The sequence below is a fragment of the Trichophyton verrucosum genome (genome assembly GCF_000151505.1).
Source record: "Trichophyton verrucosum HKI 0517 chromosome Unknown contig00859_1.f1.exp, whole genome shotgun sequence".
Taxonomy (NCBI): Eukaryota; Fungi; Ascomycota; class Eurotiomycetes; order Onygenales; family Arthrodermataceae; genus Trichophyton; species Trichophyton verrucosum.
In genome coordinates this window covers 874-21264 of record NW_003315231.1, presented here as the reverse complement: position 1 = coordinate 21264, position 20391 = coordinate 874, and the positions used below count along the sequence as shown (strand labels likewise).

General features: G+C 48.1%; 10 protein-coding genes across 10 annotated transcripts; 7 read left to right on the top strand and 3 right to left on the bottom strand.

Moving 5' to 3' along the window:
• Positions 1 to 294: 294 nt before the first annotated feature.
• TRV_06957 (uncharacterized protein) lies at positions 295 to 1128 on the bottom strand (the record flags this gene model as incomplete). The annotated part of the gene is made up of 1 exon (XM_003018900.1): positions 295 to 1128. One exon carries the CDS (start codon positions 1126 to 1128, stop codon positions 295 to 297), a length of 834 nt encoding a protein of 277 aa, XP_003018946.1.
• A 1096-nt stretch (positions 1129 to 2224) lies between these two features.
• Positions 2225 to 3956, top strand: TRV_06956 (amino acid permease family protein, putative; the record flags this gene model as incomplete). The annotated part of the gene is made up of 3 exons (XM_003018899.1): positions 2225 to 2721; positions 2764 to 3731; positions 3805 to 3956. The coding sequence occupies 3 exons, from the start codon at positions 2225 to 2227 to the stop codon at positions 3954 to 3956; spliced, it is 1617 nt and encodes a 538-aa protein (XP_003018945.1).
• Positions 3957 to 4493: 537 nt separating this feature from the next.
• On the top strand, positions 4494 to 5579 carry TRV_06955 (uncharacterized protein; the record flags this gene model as incomplete). Its single annotated transcript, XM_003018898.1, has 1 exon — positions 4494 to 5579. One exon carries the CDS (start codon positions 4494 to 4496, stop codon positions 5577 to 5579), a length of 1086 nt encoding a protein of 361 aa, XP_003018944.1.
• A 1209-nt stretch (positions 5580 to 6788) lies between these two features.
• TRV_06954 (uncharacterized protein) lies at positions 6789 to 9724 on the top strand (the record flags this gene model as incomplete). The annotated part of the gene is made up of 3 exons (XM_003018897.1): positions 6789 to 6971; positions 7080 to 7233; positions 7362 to 9724. The coding sequence occupies 3 exons, from the start codon at positions 6789 to 6791 to the stop codon at positions 9722 to 9724; spliced, it is 2700 nt and encodes an 899-aa protein (XP_003018943.1).
• A 718-nt stretch (positions 9725 to 10442) lies between these two features.
• TRV_06953 (uncharacterized protein) lies at positions 10443 to 11968 on the top strand (the record flags this gene model as incomplete). The annotated part of the gene is made up of 5 exons (XM_003018896.1): positions 10443 to 10849; positions 10870 to 11098; positions 11168 to 11317; positions 11385 to 11572; positions 11632 to 11968. 5 exons carry the CDS (start codon positions 10443 to 10445, stop codon positions 11966 to 11968), a joined length of 1311 nt encoding a protein of 436 aa, XP_003018942.1.
• A 240-nt stretch (positions 11969 to 12208) lies between these two features.
• On the top strand, positions 12209 to 12616 carry TRV_06952 (uncharacterized protein; the record flags this gene model as incomplete). The annotated part of the gene is made up of 1 exon (XM_003018895.1): positions 12209 to 12616. The coding sequence occupies one exon, from the start codon at positions 12209 to 12211 to the stop codon at positions 12614 to 12616; it is 408 nt and encodes a 135-aa protein (XP_003018941.1).
• A 1013-nt stretch (positions 12617 to 13629) lies between these two features.
• Positions 13630 to 14473, top strand: TRV_06951 (IgE-binding protein; the record flags this gene model as incomplete). The annotated part of the gene is made up of 2 exons (XM_003018894.1): positions 13630 to 14067; positions 14141 to 14473. 2 exons carry the CDS (start codon positions 13630 to 13632, stop codon positions 14471 to 14473), a joined length of 771 nt encoding a protein of 256 aa, XP_003018940.1.
• Positions 14474 to 15726: 1253 nt separating this feature from the next.
• Positions 15727 to 17507, top strand: TRV_06950 (uncharacterized protein; the record flags this gene model as incomplete). The annotated part of the gene is made up of 4 exons (XM_003018893.1): positions 15727 to 16087; positions 16173 to 16798; positions 16862 to 17215; positions 17274 to 17507. The coding sequence occupies 4 exons, from the start codon at positions 15727 to 15729 to the stop codon at positions 17505 to 17507; spliced, it is 1575 nt and encodes a 524-aa protein (XP_003018939.1).
• A 410-nt stretch (positions 17508 to 17917) lies between these two features.
• On the bottom strand, positions 17918 to 18968 carry TRV_06949 (uncharacterized protein; the record flags this gene model as incomplete). Its single annotated transcript, XM_003018892.1, has 2 exons — positions 17918 to 18540; positions 18719 to 18968. 2 exons carry the CDS (start codon positions 18966 to 18968, stop codon positions 17918 to 17920), a joined length of 873 nt encoding a protein of 290 aa, XP_003018938.1.
• A 433-nt stretch (positions 18969 to 19401) lies between these two features.
• On the bottom strand, positions 19402 to 20172 carry TRV_06948 (uncharacterized protein; the record flags this gene model as incomplete). Its single annotated transcript, XM_003018891.1, has 1 exon — positions 19402 to 20172. One exon carries the CDS (start codon positions 20170 to 20172, stop codon positions 19402 to 19404), a length of 771 nt encoding a protein of 256 aa, XP_003018937.1.
• Between the last annotated feature and the right edge of the window lie 219 nt (positions 20173 to 20391).

Sequence of the window (20391 nt, the reverse complement as noted above, 5' to 3'; positions counted from 1 at the left end):
TCTTTCGTTTATATATCTTTGATCAAAAGTACCTAATGGCTGTTATGTTAAGAGTTCGGATATCTCACGAGTTTATGTCTTGTTTTTTGCCGCCCGTTGTTTGGTATCGTTCTCCGGTATACGCGACCGGGTATCTATTTTTTTTCTTTTTCTTTTTTTTATAGACAGAGACGGGCACTAACTAGATAGAATCCGGGCCATTGGCGTTCTGGGTTTATATTTTTTTGATAGAGGTCTAAAATTGGATTGAAGTTTTCTTTTTGGATGGAAGAATGTCTAAATAGTTTTCTGCGCCTAGTCCATCTGGGCATACGCCTCAAGCGCCTGGTGAAGTTGTCCAAAGATCCCGTCGTGCCAGCTCTTCAAAGCCTCCCATTCTTCCCTGGGGAGGGTGACTTGGCTCATTCTCAGCCATCCTCCGACGATGAAATCCGCATAGGACGGTATGTTGCCCAACAGGAACGGCCCAGTTATGCCTTTCTTGTACAGCTCCGCTAGTCCAGAGAGGGCCTGCTCATACGACTTGAGCATTTCGCCTCTCTGCTCCCCCTTAACCGACAAGTCCTCCCATGGGATTCCTGCTCTCCGGGAGAATTCAGCCTTTGACTGCTCGGCCGTCGCTGGATCAAAAGGTAGTCCGTGTACCATGAGCGGCACATGTGCGGTAAACGCAGCGTCGACACTGGTGTTGAATTTAACGTATGCTTCTATGGCCTTTTCCACCCTCGACTCCGCGATGGGCGCGAACAGCACTGGGCCTTCTCCATAGGTGAAAGACAGATCTTGCTCTGGGAACAGGTCTCCTCCAGACGAGGGGTGCTGGCGCTGAAGATACACGGCGATCTCAAAGGAATCTCCTATAACTTTGCCTGTAGCTGGGTCAAATAGCATAGGGAGAGTGTGATATGGAGACCCATCGGCGAAGGTACGTGACGCTGGGATGTTAAGTGAGGTCCTGACAGTGCTTATATCAGGCAGAGGAATCCAATTCGTCTTATAAGGAATTTTCTTGAAGTTGAGAGCGTATCTGGACTTCCAAGGGTTGGGAGAGGCTGCGTTTTCTATTACTGGCGATGCGAGGGCGATATCATAAAATGTTATGACCGACTCAGGTGCGGATAAAACCATGGCGGAGGCAGTTGGAGAGTAACTATCGTATACTGTTTAGTTACTCTGGGGTATTCAACATTGCTGCGACTCCAGACCCCCTGTGCTGTCTTACGGAGTACCTTTTATATGGCACATCCCTACGGAGTACGAGGGATAGTTATGCGTGAGCGAGAAAGACTCTTGAAGACTCATCGTACATAACCAGCAAACTACGCCTTGGCTTGATGACAACCAAGACAGACCATTTACGGCTTTTGCTCGACATCAAAAGTATCCAGTTAGTTACATGCTGGGCATCAGTGTCGCTAGCAACAGCATCACGAACCTCGACTCCAGCTCTACTTCGCCAACACCATCAGCATCGCTCATCTCCGAACCCTCGCTCGGCGGATGCAACACTGGCGGAACATGACATCATGGCGCTTCTCCCTTAAAACTCTGGTGGCCACCTCACGGCTTCATAACTCACACTTGCCCAGGGATAACCAGCCGGTGTTTTTCCGCAAATTCTGATCCTTCAAGAAGCTGCACTGCAGCATCATCTCTCGAGTCTGCATTAAATCCTCAAGACGAGAGGACGAGGCCGCATAGTTAACTAAAAATTTGAGAAAAGACATCAAATAACGAGTTACTCCAAGCTTGTGAAAGTTGCTCGTATCAACTAAAAATATTCGAGCCGGCAAGAAACCGTGAAAATTCTCTGGACTACTCCACACCAGAGTGGACAAAATCTTTTTTTTCTTCGGTTGGGAAAAGGAAATTACTTATATCAACGTCTTCACCTCCTCCCTGGACGAAGAGAGGCTATCAGTGCATGCATCGCCCACCCCAGATGCGTAGCACCGTGTACCACCCATAAGCGACAACCCATATCATCATCAAGGAGCTGTAGATGGACTAGAGCTGTCTCTATACTCCGTACAGTGATTTCGACCCGCTGCCCGTGAAATCCCATTGAAATCCCATATGCGACAAACAATCTCGAGACCGACTTCCTCTTTAAGCCATCGAGAGCTTGCCCTACCAGCCTTTGTTACTTCGCCCGTCAACTATCGCCAGTAACTACTAGAACTACTAGCTAGCTCTTGGGATAACTAAATCTTCGTTGATCAAGATGGACCACGAGAGCATCGGCCCCAAGGCGGAGAGGTATCCGTCCCCTCCATCCTCGGGGGATGAAAAGGGATCGATCGATAGCGATGCAGCCAAGCTGGCGGCCATGGGGTACACCCAGGACATGACCCGCAAGTTCTCGGTGCTTTCCTTGCTTGCCGTTGGCTTCTCCCTTACCAACTCGTGGTTTGGTATCTCTGCCTCACTGGTTACGGGTATCAACTCAGGGGGTGCGGTGCTGACCATCTATGGCATACCATGGATCGCATTCATCTCGACCTGTGTTGCCATCACCCTCTCTGAGCTCGCTAGTGCTATGCCCAATGCTGGAGGACAGTACTTCTGGGCAAATGAGCTGGCTCCCAAGAAGTATGCTAATTTTGCATCGTACCTGACCGGCTGGTTTGCCTGGGCCGGGAGCATCTTCACATCTGCCAGTGTTGCTCTGGGACTCGGTGCGGCCGCGGTTGGTATGTGGCAGATGGGCCATCCTGACTTGTAAGAAACTCTGGTGTACTTCACCTAATAGTGTATAATTAGAGAGGCTGACTACCATACTAATAGCGTCCCTCAGCCATGGCATACTGTCGTTGCCTACCAGGTGATAAACGGGTTTGCATTTCTGTTCAACTGCGTCGGAAGACTCCTCCCCAAGATCGCCACTGTTACGCTCTATACCTCCTTGATCTCCTTTATCACGATCCTCATTACTGTTCCCGCCAAAGCGCCCACACACCAGTCAGCCAAGTTCGTCTTTGCGACATTCATTAATTCCACAGGTTGGAAGCAGGATGGTATTGCGTATCTGGTTGGTCTAATCAATACCAACTGGGTGTTTGCGTGTCTTGATGCCGCAACGCATATGGCCGAAGAAGTCGCTGCCCCTGAACGATCTATCCCCATCGCTATAATGGGAACAGTCGCAATCGGCTTTGTCACTGCATGGTTCTATGTGATTTCTATGTTCTTTAGTCTGAACGACTTCAACACCGTGGTCAAATCCCCGACTGGCGTGCCCATCCTCGAACTCTACTTCCAGGCCCTCGGCAGTAAAGCCGGCGCCATTGTCCTCGAATCTCTCGTCCTGGCCACTGGAATTGGTTGCCAGATCGCTTCTCATACATGGCAGTCTCGCTTATGTTGGTCCTTTGCCCGCGATCGCGGCCTCCCTTTCCATACCACCCTGGGCCTGAATAAGATCAACCCCAAACTTGATGTACCCCTAGCGGCTCATGCATTCAGTTGCACCATTGTTGGCCTTTTGGGGCTCTTGTTCCTTGGTTCCTCAACTGCATTCAACAGCATGGTCACCGCATGCATCGTGCTGTTGTACGTGTCATACGTCATCCCGGTTGTCTGTCTTCTTATCAAGGGACGGAACAATATTCAGCATGGGCCCTTCTGGCTAGGCAATTTTGGTCTTGCTGCCAATATCATCCTGCTCTGTTGGACTCTATTTACTCTCATTATGTATTCGTTCCCTTCAGTCTATCCTGTCACTGCCGGAAGTAAGTCTACTCTTTACCCCTGTCTAACCCCTTTCGATGAGCCACAATCATTTCACTAACAATCTACCAAAAGCTATGAACTACGTATCTGTCGTCTACTTTGTTGTCATTATGATCATCGTTGCCGACTGGTTCCTTCGAGGAAAGCGAGAGTACCGTGGACAAACCGCCCGCCACGAAGATGCAGAAGTCCTCCATCGACGCAGCAGTGTTGTACATAAGTAGCTATTTTAACGGTTTTTTAGAGTACATATGCATAGCTTTTCCTTTATCTTCAACGTTTGCACATAAAGATATGGCTAGTTACGCTTTGAAGTTTCATAAAAGCACTTGATATAACTGAAGCATAGAAGAATAAAATTTTAGCGAATGATACAGAAGTAGACTCACCTATAGCTTGCCCCTAGCAAGCCAGCTGATCTGTAGTTGCAGTGTCTTGTCTCCGCCGGCTCCCCCGGCGTATTTGTTTTCCTGTACTTGGACTTGTGAACTATATCGCTGTCATTGGTTTTGACCCAAGCGAAGCCATCGCTGCCTCCTCACATGTCAACCATGCCTGCCTGACCAAGAAAAGTGATCAAAACAAACATACATAAATAGATAGAACCTTTTCTCTTGCTGTGAGTCAACCAACATTCATCAACATCTTCCAACTCCAGGTTACCGGGCTCAATATCCATCAAGAAAAAGGCGTTTCTCTGGTCTTATCCATCAGTTAGTAGCTGGACAGCCTCGTTGCAGTCTACTCCAAGAATATTCACCATGGCTGTCCATCCTGCTTATTCCTGCATCAGCGGCGCTGCGCGGGCAATATTGCAGGATTTATGTGGCCAGGAAACTCCAGAGTCAGGATTCGCTATCTCCCCTGCATCCATAGGCATCGCAATGGCCATGTTAATAGGTGCTGCCACCCCGTCGGACGCAGAGAGGATGTGCACCTCGCTGGGCGTGGCGACGCCAGAGCAATTCGACGTTGTCCACCGCCTCCTAAAGCACTGCAAAGACACCACTGCAGTAGCAAATGCAATATTTGCTGACAAAGGAACAGTACTAGACGATGAGTACGCTCGCTTCTTGGAAGGGTTTGAGGTTTGCGCAAATATGGAATTCCCACGCCTGCTTGACGGGCTGACCACCATAAACGGCTGGATATCAAACAACACCATGGGCATGATCAACAATATGATTTGCAATGACAACCTTGCTCACTCTCACCTTGTACTCATCAACGCATTAGCATTCAAGGGCACCTGGAAAGAAAAGTTTGATCCGAAAAATACCGCCACAGACTATCCATTCAAGGTCACGGATTCAGATATTCGCCGTGTTGACATGATGTTTCGTTTCGGAGAAGAAATATTCGTATGTGATACACCAAAGTACAATGCAGTGAAGCTACCATATGAAGCTGAGAGCTTTTCTGCATCAACTTCATTCAAGGCTTATCTACCGCGAGACGGCGTATCAGTGCAAGAGGTTTTGTCCAGTCTGTCTTCTGAGCAGGCTCCATTCCGCCAGAAAAAAGTCAGTAGGCTCGGGTTTCCAAAGGTTGATATGTCCTACGGTACGAATCTTTTGGAAGTTTTCCAGCGCATAGGGACCTATCTTCCCTCTACTTTTCCCAAGATGGGAGCCGGAGAAAATGTTCTCAGTGCTATCCTCCATAACTCGGCTATTACGATTGATGAACAGGGTACCAGGGCCGCTGCTGCCACTGCTGTAATGATGGCCAGGAGTGTGGCGGAGCCATCGACCGTCCTTGTTTTTAATAAGCCGTTTGTTTTCTCTATCGAGTCAGAAACAACACAGTGTCTCTTGTTCATGGGCGTGTTCTTCCCCAAACGTTGATGTCTTGTTCAATGAACATGTCCTTTTATCAAATACCCATTTTATATCACCCCGGGAGCCTATCATTGAGAACCATCATATAATGAGGTCCTCCCTCCTGATTTCTTGTACAAGAAATGTACAAATTTAGTGAATAGGGCATTAGACCGACACCTCTGTCAGTATTCTGATGTTATATATCGATTAGCAAGTATACACCCCGTACAATGCTTTGAGATAGAAAGAATCTCCTATAGTATATCTCAAAGTTCTGCACCGTACACTAAGACGGCAAAGTTCTGGGGTGTATGGTTCCTTGACGAGGCTTCTTATATGGTATAAGTCCAGAGCTTCCAAGATTCTGTTCAGTGTATATGGGATATTCGGGGACATTTGACTCCACGTTTTTATACTGAATATATATCGTTTAAACCGGATAGCTACTGGACAGACGTACAGAGTACTCTACCAGCAAATATAATTATCGAGAATGTCAAAATAAAGGGGTTAAAATGAAGGGAATACGGCTCTAGGGTAAAAGGGGGAAGCGCCACGCCTTTCTATTGGCTGAGAGACTCGATAAAAGTTAACCAATAAAACACTTTATGACCTTATATATGACCTTATCAGTATGATATAATAAAATTTTGCATTACCATTGGCCATGATACTAAAGTCAGCGATTACATAATAGCATCCTCGTTTGAGGCTGAATAGAAGGAAAGAAACGCCACTCGAACGCTCAGATTTCTCCATACAATTTACTCTCGACCGCTCATGCATTTGCTTGATGTAGTCATTGCGTTTTGTCAGTCATTGGCTCTACTGGAAGTGTTATGTCCATAGCTGTCCATTTATCTCAGCTCTAGAATTTGACCGGCCAGGGCATATGCGTCATAATTGGTTACCCCTATTTGTTGCCACTGGGAAATACATCCCTTTTGGGTGTATATACCTTGCAATATGGCATTGCTCTACTTCTACATATTCTCCATGACGGATAGAAATGATTATTCACTATTCAATTCAATGCACTACTTCTTTACGCCAACCGGACAATCACGACTGTTTCGAAACCTGCAATAAAAGAGATCCCAAACTAGGTCGCCTTGTCAAAGTTGATCGAAAGAATACACAGGCTCAGGTTATGAACTTGAGAATTGACATTTAAATGCTGGTTCATGATTTCCATCACCAGCCTACCCGATTTCATCGACTGATCCTCCAGTTATGGATAAGTTGAAAGAAACGAGGAATCACAACCCAGCATGGATCAAACAAAGGAGGTTCCTTTCTCTAATACTCTTCCTAATAGCTGCTCTTCTCACAATAATCATTATATTTCTATTCTGGGGAAGCCAGGAGAGCCTCGACCGTCCCAGGTTACAGCGCAAATACCACATCCCTGACAGAGTAAGTCTTAGAAACATGAAAAATGTCTGCAGTTTTCCACATTACCAATTTCCAAAACCAGTAGGATTCATGAATGCTTCCAATGCATATTAATATTCGTTCTACTAGACATTTCCCATGAAACAGCGTTCTCCGCAGGTTAAAACAGTTCCAAGATGGCAAGACAGCTATTTCAAGGCCCAGTCACTGGTGAACAATATGACTCTGGTGGAAAAGGTCAATGTTACAACCGGTGTAGGCTGGCAAATGGGACTTTGCGTTGGTAATACGGGTTAGCTTTTTCTATCACCACCAATGCTTAGCATTTAACGTACACAAGCTAACGCTGTTCCCCAGGTCCTGCCACAGAAGTTGGATTTCCTTCGTTATGTTTACAAGATGGTCCGCTAGGGATACGCTTTGCTGACAACATTACCGCGTTTCCTGCCGGTATCACTGTTGGAGCTACCTGGAACAGGGAGCTGATGTATAAAAGAGGCGAAGCACTGGGAAGAGAGGCTCGGAGAAAAGGGGTAAATGTGCTCTTAGGTCCTTCCATGGGCCCTCTGGGCGTTCTTCCAGCGGGAGGACGAAATTGGGAAGGCTTTGGCACCGATCCTGTTCTTCAAGGAATTGCGTCCGCAGAAACCATACGAGGGACGCAAAACGAAGGCGTAATTGCCACCGCAAAGCATTTTGTTCTGAACGAACAAGAACACTTTCGGCAGCCACATGAATGGAATAATTCTGAAGCCATGTCTACCAATATAGATGACCGCACACTTCATGAGGTGTACGTCTGGCCATTTTCCGAAAGCGTCCGTGCCGGTGTTGGTAGTGTAATGTGTGCCTATCAAATGGTGAACAACACATACTCCTGCAACAACAACCGGCTTTTGAACGGAATACTTAAAGATGAGTTGGCATTCCAGGGTTTCGTTCAGTCAGACTGGTATGGTCAACAAGTTGGTGTTGAAAGCGCCCTTGCAGGAATGGACGTGAGCATGCCTGGAGAAATACACTACTCAGACTCGGGAGAATCATTTTGGGGGCCAAATCTGACTACTGCCGTTCTTAATGGATCCATTGAAGTCGGAAAATTGAACTATATGGTAACCAGAATTGTTGCGGCATGGTATCAATTGAAGCAGGATGAGTGGGAAAAACCACCCCCTGACGGCAGAGGGGGCCCCAATTTTTCCTCCTGGACGAAGAATAAAACGGGTCATTTGCATGAAGGGAGCGATGATGACCAAAATGTGACTGTCAATCGCTATGTCCGGGCACCAAATGTGTGGAATAATTCCCACATTGATCTTGCTCGAGAAATTGCAGCTGAAGGCACTGTCCTTTTGAAGAATGAAGATGGCATATTGCCCCTCTCTGCAAAAGGAACCACTTCGGATAGGAAGACGAAAGTAGGCGTCTTTGGGGAAGATGCTGGCCCAGGGGATGGGCCAAACGTTTGCCCCGATAGGTCCTGCAACCAGGGCACTCTTGGATCCGGATGGGGCAGTGGCGCGGTCGACTTCCCATATCTCATCACACCGTGGGACGAGATCAAGAAGACGTATGACAGCAATAATGTGTCTCTAAATGAATACCTTTATAACGGCATCCAAGATAACGATTTGGAGGATAAAGACTTATGCATTGTATTCGCCAATGCGGATTCAGGGGAGGGATTTGCCTCCTGGGAAGGGATATATGGGGATCGCAACGACTTGTCCATTCAAAAGGATGGCAATAATTTAATTAGGCAGGCTTCTGATAAGTGTGGCAAAGGCAAAGGAAGCACCATCGTGGTTCTTCATTCTGTTGGCCCAGTAATGATGGAAGATTGGATTGAAGAGCCTGGAGTTAAAGCTGTTGTGCTTGCAAATCTACCCGGCCAGGAGAGTGGCAGAGCCCTTGGAGACGTCTTATTCGGCAGAGTCGATGCAACTGGGAGACTCCCGTATACCATCGCAAAGGATCCTGAAGATTATGGACCCGAGTCCAAGGTTCTGTATGAGAGCAACGACGTGGTACCCCAGAAAAACTTCACCCAGGGGTTATATTTCGATTACCGGTATTTTGACAAGCAGAACATCACGCCACGGTACGAGTTTGGCTATGGCCTATCATATACCTCCTTTCAATTGTCGGGTATCAACATCAAAGCCTTAAGCCAGAAATCGGCGACAGCAAATTCACGGTCTGAGGTTAACGTGACTTTACCTTCATATAATGAAAGCATCCCAGATCCAAATTCAGCCCTGTTCCCTGAAGGATTCAACGGGCTAGAAAGATATGTCTATCCATACATCTCGTCCGTGGACGATGTTCAGGAAACGGAGCGCCTTCACTTTCTCCGGCGGCGTACTGACGAATACAACTTGACTGCTGGGGGTGGTGAAGGAGGCAATCCATCACTCTTCGAGTCCATGGTCAATGTGAGTCTCACGGTCAATAATACTGGTGAACGAGCTGGTAAGACTGTGGTTCAACTTTACGTCTCTTTCCCGTCCGGTGTTAACGAGACGGTCAAAGAAGAAGGGGAAGATGAGGATGAACGAGTGATATCTATAGACTTCCCTAACCGTGTGTTACGGAACTTCGAAAAGGTCGAGCTACAGCCTGGTCAGTCAAAGGAAGTGACACTGTCTTTGACACGGAAGGACTTGAGCTACTGGAGCATTTACCAGCAGAACTGGATAATTCCTACAGCCGGGAAATTCAAGATATGGGCTGGGCAGAGTTCAAGAGACCTACCTCTGACTGGCGAATTTTGACATACAAGACTAGGGTTTGTGTTCCACAGGCCTTGATAACCCCTGGCCCTCTATTATTGCGAGCGCGCTTAGTATCTTGTGACGTAAAATGTAGTTCTCCAGCTGAGATGTATGTGTGTATGTATGTATCCAAGCCAGTAATATCTGATCCTAGTCACAATAATGCATGTTCTTCCATGTCAAGTCTTCGACCAGCCTATGAGGGCATAGACTTGGATGTTGGACCCCTGCGGCGCAGTCAGAAAGTACTTTAATCTGCACAACAGCTGATTTGGAGGGTATCGTCTGGTTCCAGTCGGGATATCCTCGCGAATGTTGCATGACTGGCTGTGCGAACAACCCGAGTTGGCTGCATTTCCAACCATACGGAGGCCGCGGGACAGTTCGCAGCACACCTGGAAGCACAAGCCGTGCCCTGCATGGGGGAGGCAGAGAAGAGGCCGTGCTTCCTGAAGTGGTTAATGGAAGCCCGCCCACACATACAGGCTACACTGCGTGTGTGTATCCTTGTCCGTACCCGGACACCACCATGTTCTAGGCCAGCTCGTACGAAAGATTCAGCCTCGACATAGGACATGCTAGCATGTATAAAGGGAAGGAAGCTTCCTGGTTGGGGTTTACTCCCTTTCAAACGTATATACCTGCAGGTAGCCTCGTTAGCAACTCGTTTTATATAACCATTTTTTGGCAGTAGAGATTGTTATTATATCCCACGATAATGGCGCCTAGAGTTACACCGGAGTTCGACAAGACCAGCAGGCCTAGCTCTGCATACGAAATCGATAAGGAGGCGATGTTTAACGGGTATAATAGAAAGATCAAGGTATTAACTATAGGGGCGGGCCTGAGCGGTATCATGATGGCCTACAACATCCAGAAGCACTGCCAGAACGTCGAGCATGTTGTATATGATAAGAACCATGATATAGGTGGTACCTGGCTGGAGAATAGATATCCAAACTGTGCGTGCGATGCGCCGAGTCACTCTTATATATTCAACTTTGCTCCTAATGTTGGTATCACCTTGTCCTGTCCACCGTGGGAGGGTGGGTGTATTGATGTTAAGATGGATACTGATATATTTGGTAGCCCGAGTGGAACAACATCTATTCATATGCCACAGACGTGTGGGCGTATCTAGACAGAGTGTGCGAAGTCTTTGATCTTCGCAAGTACATGACTTTCAACACGAGAGTGACAGGCGCCTACTGGGAAGAGGCTTGCGGCCAGTGGAGAGTAGAGCTCAGTCAGACGGCGCCGGACGGATCCCAGATCGTTATCGAAGAGAAGTGCCATGTTCTGTTGAATGCTTCGGGGTTCCTGAATAAGTACAAGTGGCCAGATATTCCTGGGCTTGATGAATTCACGGGAAGGGTAATCATCTCCCTGATGGCTTCTGAAGCCCCCGGTCTACCTGTGTTGATAACTAACGGGTGAGGACAGTTGATTCATACCGCAGCATGGCCGAAAGACTACCAGGAAGAGCAATGGAAAGGGGAGAACGTTGTAGTAATTGGCAGCGGAGCCTCGAGCATCCAGACGGTTCCTGGGATGCAGCCACACGTAAAACATATGGATGTATTCGTGAGGACAGTAAGTCTGCGCTCTGGATGCACACCCCTTTCGGTGGCCTCATATCTTGACCACCCCGTCTATATAGGGTACATGGTTCGCAGCCATTGCGGGAAACCAGGGAGGCAACTCAGCCTATTCGGACGAAGAGAAGGAGAAATTCAGATCCGATCCGCAGGCGCTGGTTGAGCATTGCAAGTCCTGGGAAGACCAGATCAATGCCCTCTGGGGGATGTTTTATAAGGGGAGCCCGGCACAGGCGGCTGTCCGCCAGATGTACGAGCAGCGAATGACCGAATGCATCAAAGACGAGCGTCTCTTAAGGGGTATAATAGCCATCTTTTCGCCTTCATCATGAAAACTAACAAAATAATAGGATTTCTGCCTTCGTTTGGCGTGGGATGCCGCAGAATGACCCCTGCAGATCCGTTTATGGCGGCGATCCAGCAGGACAACGTCGACGTCCACTTCACGGCAGTGACTGAATTCACAGCAGACGGGTTGATCGGCGAAGATGGTACCGAGAGAAGGGCGGATACGATCATATGCGCCACAGGCTTCGACACTTCGTACCGACCCAAGTTCCCGCTTGTTGGCCAGGGGGGCGTCGATCTTCGTGAAAAATGGAAGACTCACCCGGAGTCGTATCTTGGCCTGGCAGTCCCTGGGTGAGTGAGTGACGAAATAACTAACTAAAAATATTCTGGATGCCCTTGAGTCCTACTTAATTCTTGGATATCAAGCAGCTGCTGATCGCTGAGGTGCCTAGGTTCCCTAACATGATCTCTTTCTTTGGCCCGACATGGCCTATCCACAACGTACAAACTACCTTTTTCCAATCCCTCACAACGTCTAAAATGATACGGAGGAGTTTGGCTGACTGGCAGACAGGGATCGGTGGTCGGCCCACTGATGGAGGCGGGCAGCTATGCCGTCAAATTTATCCGCAAGATCCAAAATGAGGATATACACTCGATCAGCCCGCGACAGGACGTCACCGACGCCTTCAACGAGCATGTCCAGGAATGGACCAAGCATACCATCTGGGCAGACCGCTGCCGGAGCTGGTACAAGGACTACAAGACTGGACGTGTGAATGCAATCTGGCCGGGCAGCTCGGAGCATTTCATCGAGCTGATGAAGCAACCCCGGTTCGAAGACTACACAATCACCTATCGGAAGAAGAACATGTGGAGTTTCCTAGGGCTGGGAAATGTTCCTGCGAATATGACAGAGGGAGTTGATCGAAGTCCGTATCTCTCTGTGGATGCGATTGATCCTCGCTGGCTGGCAGCGATCAACAGGGAGCGACAGGACTAACTGCCAGGCAGAGTGGCTGACAGAAGGCAAAAAACACATGCAAGAAATAATATGGTTAACTGCTGCAGGCGAGCTTCACAATCTTGTCAGCTAGTATCAAATTCGGTACTTATGGAGTATTCCGTAGAGAGAGAGAGAGAGGGCATTCATTTGACCACTGTAGGCGCAACAACTGCCTTCACTTGGTTAAGAACTACTGTACCCGCAAGACCAGATATTCAATTAGCCCACCCCCAGATCGAACCCACTCGATGGATGCTACGGGCGTACTTACAGCGGGTCTGGCTTGGACGGCTGCGATAGTTACTTTGTGGCTCTCCGTCGTCCTAATAATATAACTGCTCTACGGAGCATCTTTCATTTACTTCTATCAAAGGAGCATCGATCTGATGGACATGCCTTTCTTTTTGATAGGAAAAATTTTCAGCCAACAGAAGCAATATTTTTAGCAATCGGCAGGTATACCCACGTACTGTAGACTGGCAATGGTACAGGCACGAGGGCGCCCCCGGGTGTGGAGGAGCCATAACTATACTCAACCGTGGGTAACTCTATGGAGAATCGCCCCAGACAGCTGTGAATTTAAGCCCTTCCGCAGCGAGTTATCTGAGTGGTGAGCTGAAGCGCTCAAAGACATGTCTTGGAGTTGCACCTCGTAAACGAAGCCAATTCATCCAAATGTCTGACTCGGGGGCTGAAGGACAACCGTCATATGCCCGGATAGAGCAGTATATCAGGATTTCGAGGGCGAGGGAAATCGCAGCGAGATCCACTCCCATCGTACTAGTTATCAGCCTCTCTTCCCTGCCACTGCGGTATCTCCACCGTGCTAAACTGCTAAGCAGCTCAAGAACGGGTCGGCGATGTTTCAGTTTTCGGTCCTCCATTGCCACGAACAGCGGCAGTCTGCAGATGCGCTCTCTGCCTATTGGGCCCTCCGCAAGTACAGATGGAGATAAGACACTGGCAGGATGGTTGTAAAAAAATGAATGTACGTAGTGGATACGAGGGACATGGGCGCTGCATATGCCTTTATATACGATGAGAGATATATGGATCGACTATATAATCTACCCCCTTGTCTGCGCTCTTGTAGAAAAAAAATCTCTGTCCCCAGAAAACCAGACGCTCGCTACATACTTTCTTCACATACCTTTTGGCCAAAAGAGACAAAAGGAGTTCACAATCCAGACAAGATGAAGGCATCTTTGATCACTGCATTCGTTCTCCCTCTCCTCGCCCTTGCGAGCCCCTATCTCCCAACAGACCCCCCGGCCAACATTGAAGTCACTGCACGACACCCAGGCCGAGAGAATGTCGACAAACTGCCCATGCAGGCTGCCGGCCGGGCCTTCTGGCTAGGTGGCTCTCCAGCAACTTACTGCCCAGAAATCGTCGGTGACAACTGCCCACCAGGAAACGCTACCGTCATCCTTGGATTGAACAGCATGGTAAGCTCTAATCTTTCACGAGCGAAGTTCCAACGCAATTCTCTCAATTGGCCCTACTGACAATTGAATATAGAGCGTGCTTGTCCCCGGTGGCCAGCAGATGTACGTCGAGCCCAGCGGAAAGCTCGGCTTCACCCAGGCACACTCCGCAGCCATTCCACCAGGATCATACGTCGGCGGCTTTGCCTACAAGCCTCTCAACAAGAAATCCGGCAGCTTCTACTTCGGCGGCTGGGGTGCCACTGCGTTGATGGCTTGCCCTGTCCCAGACTCGAAGTACTATCAGGTTTTCGCCAACATCAAGAACGCCATGGTCCCTGGGGGAGACGTCAAGAAGTGTGTCGAGTTCGTTGGAGTTGCAAAGGAGTATAAGGGTACCACTCCCGCTGCCTGGCAGTATACCTAAACGTCCTTTCTAATTCAACCTGGGGGTAATCTGTTATTTGTTGGACTTCTTTGACTCGAACCAAAATTTCTTTTCGGGTATCCATATTTGTTGCTTCTCCTTCTGTGCTGCCAGATGCAGGGTTGTTAGCTTGTACATATGTAATGAGACCACGACGCTTCTTCATCTCTTCATCTCGTCAGGTATCTCCCGATATCTCTCAATCTCTGTCGTCGTCGTCGTTGTCGTCGTTAATAATAATAGCAAATAAAAGAAAAAAAGCCGGAAGTTGTCCGTTTCCCTTTTGAGAAAAAACCGAAAACCGGGGGAAGAATCACGTGTCTGTAAGATGAGTCAGCGAGGCCTGTGCTGAGCCTCGGCTTCTTTTTTTTTGGCTTCTGGAAAAGGCAAAAAGCGACGTCGAGAAAGCGAGAATGAAGAAAAAGACGACGAACGAAGCCGATATTGCAAAGAAACAGCAGATATCAGGCATTAATATGAGCGCTAGACATACATAAGCGGAGAGAAGATGTGTGAACTGCAGAGATCTCGGGCTCATGTCGCTCGATAGGGCGTGCAGATGACGTTGTACAACCCTGATGGATGAGCTTGTTGCGGCTGCGGGAGGGCTCCGAGCAAACCAAGTTGACGATAAATGTCCGCAGGAAATCAGCTCTGTCTACGCGATAATGCCCCCGGATATATGGGGCGAGAACATGACACCTTCTGGGCAGTCGGAAAAATCGGCCGAGATGGTTACTCTAACGGTGGCTTCGATGGTCTAGATGGAATGTGTACTATGTAACTATGCCTCCAATAGCTCCCCCGGATTCCCGTTCTGACATAGTAAATGTAGTAGATAAGATATCTCGTCCGAGTTGTCTAGCATGAGTCTTCTTCTTTGGCCGTATTTCCTGGTCGTTCGGCGTCTGGTGCCGTGAAGGTGAGTCGATGGCTATTACTGTGTCACCATAACACATAGCCAGTGTCGGCTGGGTTCCGAGGGAAACTCAAGTTACTGGCTATGCGGGCAAAAAGTAGTGAGACTAACTGGAGCTGGTTCCCATAACAGAAGCAAGACTCCAGTTTAACATGTGCCGCGGCTTTGGGTGGCCGTTTGATGCTGTCGTGTATATATAAACCCTCCTATAGTCCTTCGGGCATCGCCCTTTTGTCTCCTCCGGACTTTGCTATAACATCAACTTCGATACCGGCTGCTGTGATACAACCATATACCATCTACAAAGTTGACGTCACTCTAGCACCAAAGCAAGATGACCTCGGTGGAAGCTCAGCTCAGGGGTGTTGCCATCCTCGGGCCCCTCAACGACCAGACTCGCAAGATCCTGACCAAGGAGGCTACAGCTTTCCTCGCCCTCCTTCATCGCACATTTAATGGCACCCGCAAGGCCCTGTTGAAGAGACGTATTGACCGCCAGGCCGAAATTGATAGAGGCGCCCTTCTCGATTTCCTGCCTGAGACTAAGCACATCCGCGACAATGATACATGGAAGGCTGCTCCCCCCGCACCGGGACTTGTTGATCGTCGTGTCGAGATTACGGGCCCAACCGACAGGAAGATGGTTGTCAATGCTTTGAATGCCGATGTTTGGACCTACATGGCCGACTTTGAAGGTGAGCGGAGTTCCCCGAAGGCCGTATTGTTTACACAAGCAACTAGTTCTGACAAATATGGATAACTAATGCATAAACGTTACAGACTCATCTGCTCCAACATGGGAGAACATGGTCAATGGTCAGGTGAACCTTTACGATGCCATCCGCCGTCAGGTAGACTTCACCCTCGGCGGCAAGGAGTACAAACTCCGCACCGATAGGAAGCTCCCCACACTCATTGCCCGTGCTAGAGGCTGGCACCTTGATGAGAAGCATTTCACTGTTGATGGAGAACCAATCTCCGGCAGTTTGTTTGACTTTGGTCTGTACTTCTTCCACAATGCCCAGGAGCTTGTTAAGCGAGGCGCTGGCCCATACTTCTACCTGCCCAAGATGGAATCTCACTTGGAAGCCCGTCTGTGGAACGATGTCTTCAACACCGCTCAGGACTACATCGGTATGCCTCGAGGTACTATCCGAGGTACCGTCCTCATTGAAACCATCACTGCTGCCTTTGAGATGGACGAGATCATTTATGAATTGAGAGACCACAGCTCTGGCTTGAACTGTGGACGATGGGATTACATCTTCTCCTTCATTAAGAAGTTCCGTAACAACCCCAACTTTGTCCTTCCCGACCGCGCCTCTGTCACCATGACCGTACCTTTCATGGATGCATACGTGAGGCTGTTGATCAAGACCTGCCACAAGCGAGGTGTTCACGCCATGGTAAGCTTAGGCCTTTCTCACCCATGCATGATTTCTATATACAGTGCTAACATCTCAAAATAGGGTGGTATGGCTGCTCAAATCCCTATCAAGAATGATACCAAGGCAAATGACATTGCCATGGAGAGTGTTCGTGCAGATAAGCTCCGTGAAGTCCGTGCTGGCCACGACGGAACCTGGGTTGCCCACCCAGCTCTTGCATCCATTGCATCCAACGTCTTTAACGAATACATGCCCACCCCTAACCAGCTCTTTGTCCGACGAGAGGATGTTCACGTCACCGCCAATGATCTCTTGAACACTAACGTTCCAGGAAACATCACCGAGTCTGGCATCAGGAAGAACCTGAACATCGGTCTTTCTTACATGGAGGGATGGCTCCGTGGAGTCGGCTGTATCCCAATCAACTTCCTTATGGTTCGTTGAACTCTTCAGTATTGTTAACGCAACCCATTACTAACCCGCTTCACCATAGGAGGACGCTGCTACTGCTGAAGTTAGCCGAAGTCAGCTCTGGCAGTGGGCCAAGCACAATGTTCCCACCGCTGAGGGAAAGAGAGTTGACAAGGCATATGCACTCAAGCTGCTCAAGGAGCAAGCTGATGAACTTTCTGCCAAGGGTCCGAAAGGCAACAAGTACCAGCTCGCTGCCCGCTACTTCTCCGGTCAAGTTACTGGAGAGGACTATGCTGATTTCTTGACCACGTAAGTCGTCAATGTAGACATGTTATTCCATTCAAGCATTACTAACCCTTATCCATAGGCTGTTGTACAATGAGATTTCTGCTCCCGGCCCAGCTGTCAAGCTTTGATTTAATATAAGCGAAACAATATCTTTATTTTCCTTTAGAGACGGTATGGCATACGAAGCTGAAGTTTTCCATAATGTAAATAAACCCTGACATTTTGAACGCGCTGTATGAAATGAGCAATTCTACTACTTTTCTGTTTTAACACGTAAACCTGAAGACCACCTTGGAGATTCTAACATACTAAGTCTAGACATGGAATAGTAACCGTTTTTATATTGATGAATATCATCAGAAGTAATTAACATGGTAAAGGGGTAGATCAAAGCAGCATCAAAGACTAAATGTAAATAAATAGGCAAAGAACCAGCTATTTGGTATCCTTGGACAACTGGCCTTCACTTGAAGGACTTATAACGTCATCTGTAACCGAGCTAGATGTCGGGTTTATATGATATATCCCTTCGGCATCCAATTCCGTCACCCTCCTAGGCGTAGACATATTATAAAATGGAATGCTCGATGTAGCCTCCGTGGGGCCAAGAGTAGAAGGTGCGTAATATCCCATTACTGACCTCGAAGCCGTTTGTCTTGGTTCGCCACTTCCATATGGTACTTGTGCTTTGAATTCCATTCCATTATCCGCACCTTCTTCTGCAGCAGCCGCACAGGCAGCTTTTTCCTTTGCCCTTGATCGAAGTATCAACCATACAACCCCAACGACCACCGCTCCTATAATTGCAAGAGCACCCACCACACCTCCAATGATAGCACTGACTTTTTTTGATGCCCCGTTGCCGTCTTTGTCATTGGAGCCACTTGGGTTGGAAGGTTGGGCGCTACCGGATGATGTTACGGCAGAGTTCGTAGACGACGAGGTGATGGGTTCAGATGTAGACGTGGAAGAGAGTCTCCTTGTAGTTGAACTGTCTTCTCCTGGAGGAGGGTCATAGTTTCGGACTTCATGTCCACCGCATTGCTTGAGTGTATATTCTATCGGACAGCACCCGGTATCGATGCAGTACGTATCTTGGGGACAGTAACCTATGTCCAGGTCAGCTTATCTAGAGCCACGATATCATAAACAGCAAAAAAAATGAATGACACTGGGTATAAAAGAAAGTAAGAAGAAAGGGAAATATGAGATCAAAATCAAAGCAAAGTGACATACTCCCGTCCATACAGCAAACTTCCCCTATATATGGATTGTAGCATCTGGTCTCGTTTACACAGGGGACGTTTCCCACTCCGCAGGCCCTCTCGCAGTTCCTAGGCGGCGGCGTATAGGTACACTCTGTAGGAGGAGCTGACTTGGTCGTTGTCATTGTCACAGCCATTATACGCTGGTAGAGCATCTCGACTTTGATGTCTGCGGCCAGTACGGCCGGCAAAAGGGTGAGAGACGCCAATATCCGCCGCATCTTTCAAGGATCAAGCGGTATGCAAGGTCGATAGAAAGGAAAAAAACAGTAGGTATGAAGAACAGAGGACTAGATGAAGGATGCAGAAATTGGGATTTTGATTTGGTTGTGCTCTGTTTGTGTCCATTGTAGGCTGCATTCAGTGAATGCTGGCATCGCTCGATCAAGGCCGTCTTCGGCAATTTCCAGATACAAAGAAGTCACCATTTGATTCAAAGGAGCATGTCAACTGTGTGCCTCCTCATGTGCCCCTGTAGCAAGATGATCCACATCTTCATTCCATCCCTTGAGCCAGATTCACTAGGTAATCAGTTATCTTAGCCTCCGTCCCAGCATAGGTAGTTGCAGTGGACAGGGCAGCCGAGCCCAATACCAGGAGGACTAGTTACTGGTTCTCGCATGACTCGTCCTCTTTAAGGCTGGCTAAGCTTGCCTACAATACTTTGAACCATTCGGAGCCTTCAATAGGGAAAGGCGTATCTGAAATGTCGCTGAGCCCTTCACAGTCTTTGCACTGTTCTTCTTTATGTAGTACGAATCCTCGACTCCGGACACAACATCCGCAGAATAGCGTGCAATGGGCGTAGTATAGTCTTTTATTAGGGTATTGGCCGCGTGGTCTCATACAGCACTGACATGCCCTTGCACAGCAACCACCTCGCGCCTCGCATCCTTCCACTAGAGATCGCCGAGAAAGGTGTTCGGTCGGGTTATCAAGGAGAGTTTTATAAGCCTGGGAGATAAAATTATCACGTAGCCTTACTCTAGGGCCCTTAGGCTTGCGTTGATGAAGGTCATGCCATTCATTTGTAAGAACCCAGCCCTCGTTAGCCTCATTTAATAACTTGTGTTGCCAGTCTCTAGGCCCCCAGTTATCCAGATTCGAAATGGTATCTAGTTTCCTGCCTTGCGTAATATATTCAACTATTGTTTCTCTGAGGAATATTTGACGTTGCCTCCATTTATGGAGTCTCTGAACCAAATAGAGTCGTTCAACAAGCCAGTCACAGTCTTTCTCATGTTCATCCTTGGGCTGGATAGCTATCTTTTTCAGCCGAATCTCGTTAGAAATCTCATACATGTGCATACGGTCAAATAACTGTTCGAAATTCATGCTGGTACTGAATAAAATAAGTATGATGCAACCGCCAGCAAAGAGTAGAACGTGGTTGCGAGCAAACTGTAACAGGCCTTCAATCTCCATTTTGGGAGTTTATGAAGATGCCCAGGATGCAATTATTGAAGACACTATGTGAAAGATATAGGTAGGGTATGTCAATATTTTCTTCCGAGATATCACGCGGACTAAAAAAGAGGGTAGCGAAGGGGAAGAAGAGGTGTAGTTTGCCCTTTTATAAACGTTGCGTCAGGGTAACTATCGTCATATTCCTTGCATTTGGACGACGCAAAACACTTTAAACAA